The 11,045-nt window shown below is 36.7% G+C and overlaps 2 protein-coding genes across 3 annotated transcripts; both read left to right on the plus strand.

Moving 5' to 3' along the window:
• The first annotated feature begins 119 nt into the window (after nucleotides 1-119).
• On the plus strand, nucleotides 120-3,261 carry kctd6b (potassium channel tetramerization domain containing 6b). 2 transcript variants are annotated; one of them, XM_015005347.2, is made up of 3 exons: nucleotides 120-480; nucleotides 1,615-1,716; nucleotides 1,794-3,261. In XM_015005347.2, exons 2-3 carry the CDS (start codon nucleotides 1,690-1,692, stop codon nucleotides 2,478-2,480), a joined length of 714 nt encoding a protein of 237 aa, XP_014860833.1. In that variant the 5' UTR covers nucleotides 120-480; nucleotides 1,615-1,689; the 3' UTR covers nucleotides 2,481-3,261. The 2 variants fall into 2 exon arrangements, with proteins under 2 accessions (XP_014860833.1, XP_014860834.1); XM_015005348.2 differs by lacking the exon at nucleotides 120-480 and having other exon boundaries at nucleotides 1,614-1,716; nucleotides 1,771-3,261.
• A 1,251-nt stretch (nucleotides 3,262-4,512) lies between these two features.
• Nucleotides 4,513-8,124, plus strand: uqcc5 (ubiquinol-cytochrome c reductase complex assembly factor 5). The gene is made up of 2 exons (XM_015005352.2): nucleotides 4,513-4,807; nucleotides 7,202-8,124. The coding sequence occupies exons 1-2, from the start codon at nucleotides 4,654-4,656 to the stop codon at nucleotides 7,291-7,293; spliced, it is 246 nt and encodes an 81-aa protein (XP_014860838.2). The 5' UTR covers nucleotides 4,513-4,653; the 3' UTR covers nucleotides 7,294-8,124.
• The last annotated feature ends 2,921 nt before the right edge of the window (nucleotides 8,125-11,045 follow it).

Raw genomic sequence — 11,045 nt, forward strand, 5'->3', positions numbered from 1 at the left:
TATATATATATATATATATATATATATATATATATATATATATATATATATATATATATATATATATATATATATATAAATAATAAAAAAAAGCAGCCATGTTGGTTGGTGTGGGAGCTCCAAACTCGGGATTTCGCCTGTCTGCGTCTCATCAAATAGTCGTTTGGTGTCTCAGTTATGCAGTTTCGTGTTTTTTGCGACTGTGTAAAAACGGAAGTGTTATCCAAATCTGTGTGATGGGTGTCTCTTTCCGCTCGTCTCGCCTGTAACCCTTCCAGTGCTGTGTTTTTAATGCAGATGTGGCTGTAGTTTCAGCGGGACCTCCTCCCCTCTTTCACCCGCCTTGGCTGCATCCTGGAGTCGACCACAGCTGCCCCAGTGCAGCATCATCAGTGACCGCCTGTGTCTTCGGTTAAAATCTGACCCCAATCTGCTTTTATTGGCTGAGAAAAAATATTACCAAGCCCTAAAGTTGAGCTGGTAAGGCTGTGCTTCATTGCGGTCTGTTTATGCCCGCAGTTAGTTCGGTTCTGATCCAGTTGTTGAGCTCATTTGTAACGCCGGCTAGTTTAATGGGTTGCTAGCTTTGTTAGCTTGTTAGCTAAAAACTAGCAGTGAGCTAGGCTAGCAAGGGTTGGGTTTAATATGTTCGGTTTTGTTTTCGTGTTTTATTGAGGCCAAAAAAGCGAAATGAACGATTAATTTGCAAAGATTTATAATTCAACTTTAAAACACACTTAAAGAGATGCTTATTGCTACTTTTCCCAAGCTTCTTTAATTTTCGTCCCAGCAAATGCATTAAAAATACTAGTGTGTAGCTTTATACGTAGAGTCAATGTATTATGATACTGCACCAAATAATATGCTGCTTACCCACATTATCATGTTCGTAAGACTATGCTTTCTGCTGACTTGTATACACGCTCATACGGAGAATATTATAAAGGTTTGCATCATATCGAGCTGCCTTGTTAAATGTGGCACTTAGATTTTCCTTAATTCTCAAAACTAGTTTCATGCAACTAAAATTAAATAACTGAATCTGTATCCTTTGGATGAAAAGAGATTTATAAAAGAGGTTGATACTGAAGGCAGTGCTGGATTCCATCTTCATGTGTTCTCCCCTGACCTGCTTTAGCCACATCAGCATTACTGCCCAGTGCTGCAGAGAAAAATTTGCAGTGCATCTGGCAGGGCAAGCCACATGAGACTATTTCATTATGGTGTTTTTACAAACACTTTTGGTGTTATTAATATTTACAGTCCACTTTTCCTTTAAGAATAGTTCATGATATTTGTGCTCAGTAAGTGTTTGTTCATAGCATTTTGAAAACATATCTCCATATTTTTGATGTTTACATATTATTCTTAATTGAGACACATTTTTCTTAAGGGTCTTTTTAAATTTTTACTCTTTGTTTGTGATATGATTTAAAAAAAAAAAAATCAGTTTCAGCACCAATTTTCTGGGTCGCTCTGCTTGGGCTGATGATGTAATTTAACATACTTGCTTAGTGAAAAACACAATTTGATTGACTTCTAAAGACCATCTCTAACTTGACCTGGCAGTCTATTGGTATTGGGCCTCACATCCTTCTTCTTCTTTTCTCACAGGTAAAGTTAAAGTAAACCAACTTTAATCCCATCCTTCTCTGTTTTGGTTCGGACCTTGTGGGTATTAGTCTACAAATGGATAATGGAGACTGGGGCCATAGGGTAAGAGTTGAATGAAGTTCATTTTTTCGGTGTTAAAAACTTTCAAAATTGCAGTTGGTGTGTATTTTTCCTTACAGATGACTACACCTGTTACCCTGAACGTGGGAGGCCACCTCTACACCACCAGTCTATCCACCCTCCAGCGTTATCCAGACTCCATGCTCGGTGCCATGTTCCGGGGAGACTTCCCCACAGCTCGTGACTCCCACGGGAATTATTTCATCGACCGCGATGGAACCCTTTTCCGGTACATCCTGAACTTCCTGCGGACGTCCGAGCTCACCCTTCCTGTTGATTTCACAGAAACAGACCTGCTGAGGAAGGAGGCAGATTTCTACCAGATTGAACCTTTGATCCAGTGCCTTAACGACCCCAAGCCGCTGTACCCCCCAGATATCTTTGAGCAGGTGGTGGAGCTCTCTAGCACCCGAAAACTGTCGAAATACTCAAACCCTGTTGCGGTAATTATTACACAGCTGACCATAACAACAAAGGTTCACGCCCTGCTAGAGGGCATTTCCAACAACTTTACCAAGTGGAACAAACACATGATGGACACTAGAGACTGCCAGGTGTCTTTCACCTTCGGACCATGTGACTATCATCAAGAGGTGTCTTTAAGAGTTCACCTCATGGACTACATAATGAAACAAGGCTTCACTATTAGGAACACGCGGGTGCACCACATGAGTGAGCGAGCAAACGAGAACACCGTGGAGCATCACTGGACTTTCTGTAGACCAGCTCACAAAGTCGAAGACTGACTTACGGCACAGCAGTTGTTGCTGGGACGTTACAGTGAGACTTGTCTTTGTATTACACAAATCATTATAAAGCAAAAAAGAAAAAATCGTCCTCTGTTTTAATGTACTGCTGTTTTTTATGTTTTGCCCTATATAAGAGAATGCTTGCGCTTAATAGCAAGGTCCATGCAGCAAAAGTAAATTAAAAATATAAATTTGTCATTTGCGAAGCTATTTAAGGAAAATATTTCTTGAGCTCAACCCGCATGTAAATTGGCTTGGAGTATTTGGAGCCTACAAAACATCTCAAGTGTTTTCCACATGTCTAATGATGCAAAAACATGGTAATTTTGACCAGAATTGAAAAAGAGCAAGTAATAAAAGTGATGCAGTTATTTGAGACACATTGCCTGAGTTTGGTAGCAGATCTTTGTTTCTAACACTAATTCAGTTAAAACCTCAATTTGTAGGAACAAGTTTAAAAAACATTTTTTTGTGGAAAACGTTTTCGTTTGCAAAAAATTTTTTCCCTCCACTGATGTGGAGTGTACTAACTAATTTCTGTAACTTGTATGTTTTGTCCAGTAGACGTCTGGTGAGTAAAATTAGACTTAGTCTCTTAGATCCCCTGTAGATCCCATGTACGGTACAATTAGGCCCCTTCATAGTTGATGCATGTGTCTTGTGTATGTATAATTTATGTATCTGCTGTGTGCACTTTATGATACTCTGTCATAATGTCAACAGTTATGTTTTTGATTGTTCCTGCCAAAAATAAACCAGTTTGTGTATTTCATTTTAATCATTTAGCTCTATTGTTAAGATTTTTCCCTTATGAATGGCATCTTGAGTTGCAACTCCTAAAAGGGTACAGCCAATTTTAAAAATGTTTTTTCTTCTCTCATTGGATAAAAATAATGCCTTGTTTCAGTATGATTTCTAAGTAAAATATAAGTTGCTTTTTGTTGTATTGGTGTCAATGTGTGTTATATATTTTACCTTAAGATAGATGTCAAGTGTGTCTAAATGCAAAATATTTTCCATGTTTGGGATAAAAAGCAACAGAGGAAAGTAAATATATATTTTTTACACTGATCAGTTTCGAGTTTATTTTTCTGAATTTGGACAAAAACTTTGGGAAAAATAAGATATTCTGCTTCTGAAAGCAGAACATCTTGTTCCTCAAATTAGAATATTACATAAGTTCTTTTTAAAAAGCAAAAATAATTGTCAGCATACTGAAAAGTGTGTTTATGCACTTTACAATTTTTGCATGGATCAGTGTGTTGTGGCATGGAGCCACAACACACTATGGCTCCATGCCAGCACAGCGCAGCTCTCTGATGGGGAGCTGTGCTGATAAAGATCCTCAGGTTGCTTTAATAGTGGCCTTCACCTTGCTTGCATTATCAGCTCTGGTAAACTTCAGTTCTCAGGATTGTACAGTGATACCGTGGCCTTTGAACTGGGTGCTGATTATTTTGACAGTGTGAGGATCTGTGAGCAGGTCACAAGTCTTGCTGGAAATCAAATCATTTCCATAAAGCTTGTCAGCAGAGGGAAGCATAAACTTCTCTAAACCCTCCTCACAAACTGGTTTTATGTAATATTTAAATACAGATCATCAATTGTGAGTTACATTTGTTGTAAGTGTTTAAATTTAATTACTGGGATAAGTTCAGGTTTTTATTATATTTCATCCGATTTATTAAGATACACTTGTAAATTATGAGGTTGTTTGCTTTGCTTTTATGACCCTTTAAGAAATTATTGGATTTTAGATTAAAAAGGAGTTCAACTAATGTTTTTATATGTGCAAAATATAATTTACCACACTGATGTATGTACAGAAACAGGGTCTATGACCTTGGAGCCTTCTTACAATTAGATTACCAGTGAGACGTGAACCAGTTCATAATTCACTCACGCGCAGCACACCCGGATGTCGCAAACTCCTGCCTGGTGCGTTCGTTTTAAACGCCATCACTGTTCGCTCCTGACGTGTCCGTAGCTCGCAACACATTCCGCCTATCTCATCTGACTCTTAAAACGAGCGCACCTCATCATTGCTCTCGTAACGTCAGTAAAGGACGCAGTAAAGGTGGCTTCCTCTGCTTCTTCGTTTTGAACTGCTCTAATGAAAACGCGGTTGTAGGAGTGTTTGGGAGGACAAATACAAGCTTTGTTCGTCGAGATGTTTCACAGAAGTAAAACCATAAAAGGTTTGCTCAGTATTGTCCCTGGGAAACAGCGACTAGGGGCGTACAGGTTCCTACCTATCTTTTTCTGCATTGGAGGAGTCATGGAGTGGATCATGATCAACGTGAGGATAGGACATGAAACTTTCTGTAAGTGAAAACACAAAGTCTGTAAGTGTAAACACAAAGTTCTTATGTACGTTTAACCTTGATGGGAGGGTTAGCATGTGTTAGCATTAGCAGTTCAAAACTCGATTTCTTTAAATGACAACTTGCCCCACTTGTCATGTTACAGGTAATCTTCTAAATAAAAGATTTGTATATTAAGACAGTTGATTGATTAGTAGTGTTTACTGTAGTCACAATATTACACTTCCTTGCAGCAGAAGTATTTATATGTTTATAGCTGTATATTTTAGGGCTGTAGTGATACAATAATCTCACGATACGATACATATTCTGCCCACAATACGATATATATTGTGATATTCAGCAAACGATACAATTCAATACACTTTTGCGATTTTCTGGAAGATTTTAGAGGGACAGAGTGATTTTGGTGACATTTTGTGACTGTTCTAGAGTTGGATTGAATTAATTTAACTGAAAACTGATTAAAAGCACCAACTACACAATATCTGACTCTGGTTGGACATGGACACAGACTTAAAGTCGACAGCTGGACAAAATGAATCAAAGAAGTGGTGAGAAAACATGTTTCTTTTAATTGAAACAGTACAAACTGTAGCTTACATGCATTTGTAAAGTAAATAAAGTGCACCAAGTACCCTGCTCTGAATAGTTTGATACCTTTTTAACCTTGACACTTAACATCTGAAGGAATCACTCTAAGCCTGATGACCTAACCTGCTTGCTTCTCCCGGCAAAGCAAGCAGTGAGTGAGCAAGGTGACAGTTGGATGTTACGATACTTGCGGATGAATATCAATTTTTTTCTAGGAAAGAAAATATCTATATATATCGCAATATCGATATTATTACACAGCCCTAGTATATTTACAGTTATTTTCTGTGTCGTGCAGCCTTTCTTACAGTATTTAGCTTCATCCATCTTCGATTCAACTCTATCTAGACTCTAGAGTTTTATTCCTTGCTAATGAAATGTATCCACACAGCATGATTCTGCCACTGCCACGTTTTACTGAGGGAATGGTGTATTCAAAGTGATGTCCAGTGTTAATTTTCTTCTACATGTGGTATTGTTTTATGTAGGACCAAAGGCTTAATTTTGGTTTTGAATAATGAGTCGTCATGCCTTAAATTTAAAAGTGGATTTCTTTTAAGAACTACATCCTTCTCAAAGTGCATCACTATTCCCATCTCTCAGCAAGCTCAAAGCAAAGTGCATCAAAGATGATGATGCTGGTTACTGTGTATAAAGACTGAAAATGTACGAGCTTTCACTTTTTATATGTGCAGTGAACTGGAAAAAATAAAATCCTAATTTTAAAATTTGATTACCTGATCACTGCATCAATATTCACCTATCCACCAAAATATTGAACATCCTCGTATTTTGTGTAGCACCTCAAAAACTTATTTTTTAAAAATTTTTAATAATAAAAGCAAAACATGAAAAATCTTGCATCAGCCAAGATAAGAGTTATCTGCAGGTGAATTCTGTACAGTTGGTTACCCAAAAAATGATTAGTAGACCATTACTGCTCAAACAAATGCTGTTTATAACTGGATGTAATTAGAACCGCTCTACAGATTGTGTCTGAACAGAATGAACATACAACAGATATTGTTGCATATCTTACAGTGGTGTAAAATGTTACCTCTCTAGTACATAAACTTCATACCAAGTATGTCAATAATAATATTTTAGTAGTTTTTTTCTGTTTTTGCACCTGTGATTACACCTAACCCTGGGAGAACAGAATAAATGAAAAGATGAAAAGCAATAAACCAGTTATTAAACCACCTCTGTTAACGCTGAACCACTGTCTTTTTTTTTTTTTTTTTTACAGACGTTCTCACTTATGTGGTTTGAGGAAAACTAACATGACTCAAAAGCCTCTTCTGATTAAAAAAAAAATGAAACAGTGTTTTATCCTTTTGTACTCTGAGGCCCTCTCCAAGATAGAGAGGAATGTTTATTTTTTTCTACGAGAAAACTCATTTTTTATTCCTCAGATTCTGGTGACTGCCTTTATGTTGTGTTATGTAATGAGGTTGTGTCTGAAAATGTGCAGGTGAAAAAAAAAAGATTTTTATCTATTAAACATCCTGGCTAATCAATATAAAAAGTATCAGAAAGACAGCAAATATGAAATTAGATTCGACATATGCTGCAGTGAGTGAATCTGTTTGTCACTGCAGCTGGGTCATGTAAGTGGAACAGAGCCATTGCTAATGAATAGTAACACCTGTTCTTTTCCTGCTGTTCCACATTAAACACCCTAGGAAGTAAGGATGCCAAGTATCAGTCAGCTAAGTGTTTCACTGTATCCATAAGAAGGTCACACTTCACTTCTCATGTGTTCATTGGTTTTTGTTTTTTTTTCTTTTTTCTTAACAGACGATGTCTACAGAAGGAAAAAATCAGAGCGGCAGTACCAGCAGAAGATAACAGACGGTCCCCTCGTACTAGATCAACATGGAGCCAAGTGAATGATGGTCAGACTTCGCAAGAGTCGCCTATGGACACACTGCTGGACTCAAACTCCCTCACTGGTTTCACAATTAAATCGCAAGCATAGAGACGCTCTGGACGAAAAAAGATGGTGGAAGAATCCCTTCCTTTTACAGGCTTTACTCTGTAAATACTAAGTCAGAAAAAAATTAATCTTAGCGTAATATTACCATATGTTTGAGGTTAAGACTGATTTAAGTGACAATGAATACTACTGAAGTAACAGAACAAAATATTTGTATCTATAATTTGAGATGTTGTATGGTTGAGGTAATGATAGTATAAAAATCCATCTCAAAACTAATCAGCCAAATTGTTCTTATTCTGTCTTTCATCCTTGTCCCTCATTCACTCAGTGAAATCGTGCGTTTTTATGTGTCAGTTGTGCCAGAGACTGCAGGCGGATGAAACCATTTGGGTATCCCGACAGCTTGATGGGGTTCCCATTCAGCCTCACACGGTCCAGGTTGGATCGTAGGTAGTGGCTGGTGTCGCCTTTGCAGAACATCTCGTCTGTTATACTTGAGATATTGTTGTTCTGTAGGAAAAAATTAAAGAAAACAAAAACATAACATTGGGATGTTGTGTAGCCTGAAGTGCTAAAAGGATTGACTTTATGTCTTTCTCTTCTCTTTAATAATAAATAAAATTGCATTAGACCATACATGCAGGTGAGTTTAGACACTAGTGTTAGTTCATTGTCTTCAAAGTCTTTTGAACAGTTCTACATTTTGCGTTGTTACAGTGACAAGGAAAATAATGATGGATGGTTTTGAACATATGCAAATAAAAAAAATCTATAGCTTTCAGCATTGATCCCTTTTATTCAGAAACCCTTCAATAACATCAAATAACCCCAGTTGCATTCAGAATAATTCAAACTGAGTCACCTGAATAAAAATAAAGCACATACTCTGTGAAGGCATCAGCTACAATCGGAGCTTCTTCATCAAAGCATTTTCATGTGTCAGAATGGCCCAGTCAAAGTCCAGACCTATAGCCAACTTGGGCAAAGCTTAGCAATAGTTGTTTTTGTAATAATAAACAAAACTTTCATTCCCTTCATATGCAAAGCTGGGAGAAATGCACCCTGAAAGCTGTCAGCTATAGTGGCAACAAACGGTGGTTCTGTAAAGAATTGACTCACCGAGGCTGAATAGAAATGTAGAGATTTTTCAGATTTTTATTTAAAAAAAATATTGAAAGTCATTGTACTTATTTTCTACTTACAATTATGCACTACTTTATCATCAAATTTTAATGAAATACATTAAAGTTTGTGTACCAGTTTGACAAAAGGTGAAGTCCCTGGGGTGTGAATACTTTTACAAGGCTTAGCATGTAATTAATTCTATGTTACCCATGTCAGTAAAGTCTTGTTTGCTTATTTTTGTGATTTTGTTGAAATGTGCATGGAGGTATGCAGTTTCTTTCGGGCACAGCCATCAGCTGATGGCACAGCAGCCAGGTCAGGGGGAAATCTTCTCACATTAAACGAATGCGCTCAGGCAGACACACATCAGACATGTTGGCAGCTCTGAAAAAGGTCACATCTGCTCTTTAGATTCTTTATACATGCCCAGACTGCCTAATGAACAGCCCAGCTTAGTGGTCTCACCAATGTCATAATGCTGTCTAGAATGTGACACGTAGTTTTGAGGGAATCACATACTCAATCCTTTTATTGCATAAGGATCACAGTAAAAAAAAAAAAAAAAAAAAAAAGTGGAAAACACCTCAGCAAGTGTTGCATAATCAGACTCTGAACAGTTTTCAAAAGGTAATTTCTTGAATAAATGTCACTGTTGGTCTCCTGAACTACTGCCACCTCAGGGTCCACATCGTCCTGGAGGCTGTCTTCGGGAAAATTCACAATCTCAGTCTAAAAGGGTAAAAAAGTGTTTCTCAGCTCTTCTATCACCCTCAAACTTGTTCTACCTGTCTATTTATTTGAATGGTACATAAACACCAGAAGACACTCACTACAGGTTGCCTTGCTTTCATGGATTCATCCTTTTTGCCAGATAAAGGTGTTGCAGAGAGAAAAATCGATGCAAAGATTAAAATCCTTGGATGCGTTATTGTCAGAGAGCCTAGTCTAAAGGATCGCTGCCTCCTCAGCTGTGGGCAGGAAAAAATTTCAATTCAGTTTTCTTTAGCTGCCAGGATATCACTGAGTAAGTAAAGGAAACAGACTTTTTAGCTCAATGAATGCTGTTTCTGTCACATTAATTGTGTGTTTTAGAACAAATCAAGTCTGAGATTAGTAAAATGTGGAGTGACTTGGAATGAGCTGGTAGAAGATTCTGTATTTAAAAATATAGTGGTTTAAATGTATGATTTTGAAATATGTAATGCGGTCCTTTATTAAACACGGGACAGCAGCAATTATTACTACTTTTAAAATGCAGCATTGACTTTTAACCTTACAGTAATGTTAAGTGTAATTATACAGTTAAAACTGTATAACACTGAACACATAATTTTTTCTCATGGAAATTAAATCAGACAAATTTCGGTAGTCCATTTAGCAAAATTATTTATATTAGCTGAATGCTAAAATAATATACATTTTCATTTTCTTATAACTTTGACATGCTGTGACATTACTTAAGTTTTTGGGAAGCCCAGATGATTATTACATTTTAGACATCTGATTGGTTAGTGTTGGAGTGAATTAAAGTCTCAGAGAGCTTTACCTACATAAAGGAGAAATAAAAAAGATATGCTGCCTTGTAATAAAATGTAGTTTTAGTAAATTAAATAGTTTGTATTTAAATATTGATACTAAGACTTTTGGCAGTTCTGGTGTGAAGTGTGATGTGGAGAGTTGAAGTCTGCTTTGCATCAACACTAATGATGAATACATGAAGCAAAATGGGAGGCTTTATGTATCCAAACATCTTTCTTTTCTGATAAAAAGTATTTGCCTATTCACATATTTTATTAATAACATCAAATTAGGTTCATAGCTTAACTAGGTACTTACTCTGTAGGAAGTATTTGAAACTGCTGTTTATCATGAATGATATGCATATACCACCATTTTATTTCTATTTTTATGTTTTGCAAAAACAGGATGGATACTTCTTCTTCCATGGGATCTTGATATTTATGAAAGAGCACATTGCTTTCAACTTTATGGCAAGAAAATTGGAACAAAAGTAAAAATATTGGTACTTTTAGTGCCAATATGTCGTGAAATTTCAATTAAATTATTCAAGGAAAAACCTGAAAATCTGCAAAAAGCCGCATTTGTTATTATATCTATATTTAAAAGCATTAACTTGACTCTTTATCATTTTTAGCTAAAGTTAAGAGCCATTGTATGGTGCCCAAAAAGCCATCTGCGGCTTTAGAGCAGGTTGGACACCTTGGATAGAGGATGCAGAAGACAGTACTAAATAGAAACACATGATATGTTCGCTATGGTGACGCTTTAGGAGAAGAGAGAAGAGTCTAATTTAATAACATACAGACTTTAATGATGTGGATTTGAACAAACTTTCATGCTTAGAGAAATTTTGCAATCACACTCTGAAGTTAGAAATCAGTTCTATCTCAATACGAGGCCTAGAAGATCTATAACATATTATATAAGAAGTATGAAAACATTAAAAACATACATACAGGCTAATATACTCGTTTTGAAACGGAAATAAGTTAACTTAGTCTTCGTAAACGATGTTTTATCTTCGGCAGAAAAGCGGCGCCTGCATTACGTAAGGCA

Source organism: Poecilia mexicana, unplaced genomic scaffold (genome assembly GCF_051168715.1).
Source record: "Poecilia mexicana isolate PSO_F unplaced genomic scaffold, ASM5116871v1 scaffold_7, whole genome shotgun sequence".
Classification (NCBI taxonomy): Eukaryota; Metazoa; Chordata; class Actinopteri; order Cyprinodontiformes; family Poeciliidae; genus Poecilia; species Poecilia mexicana.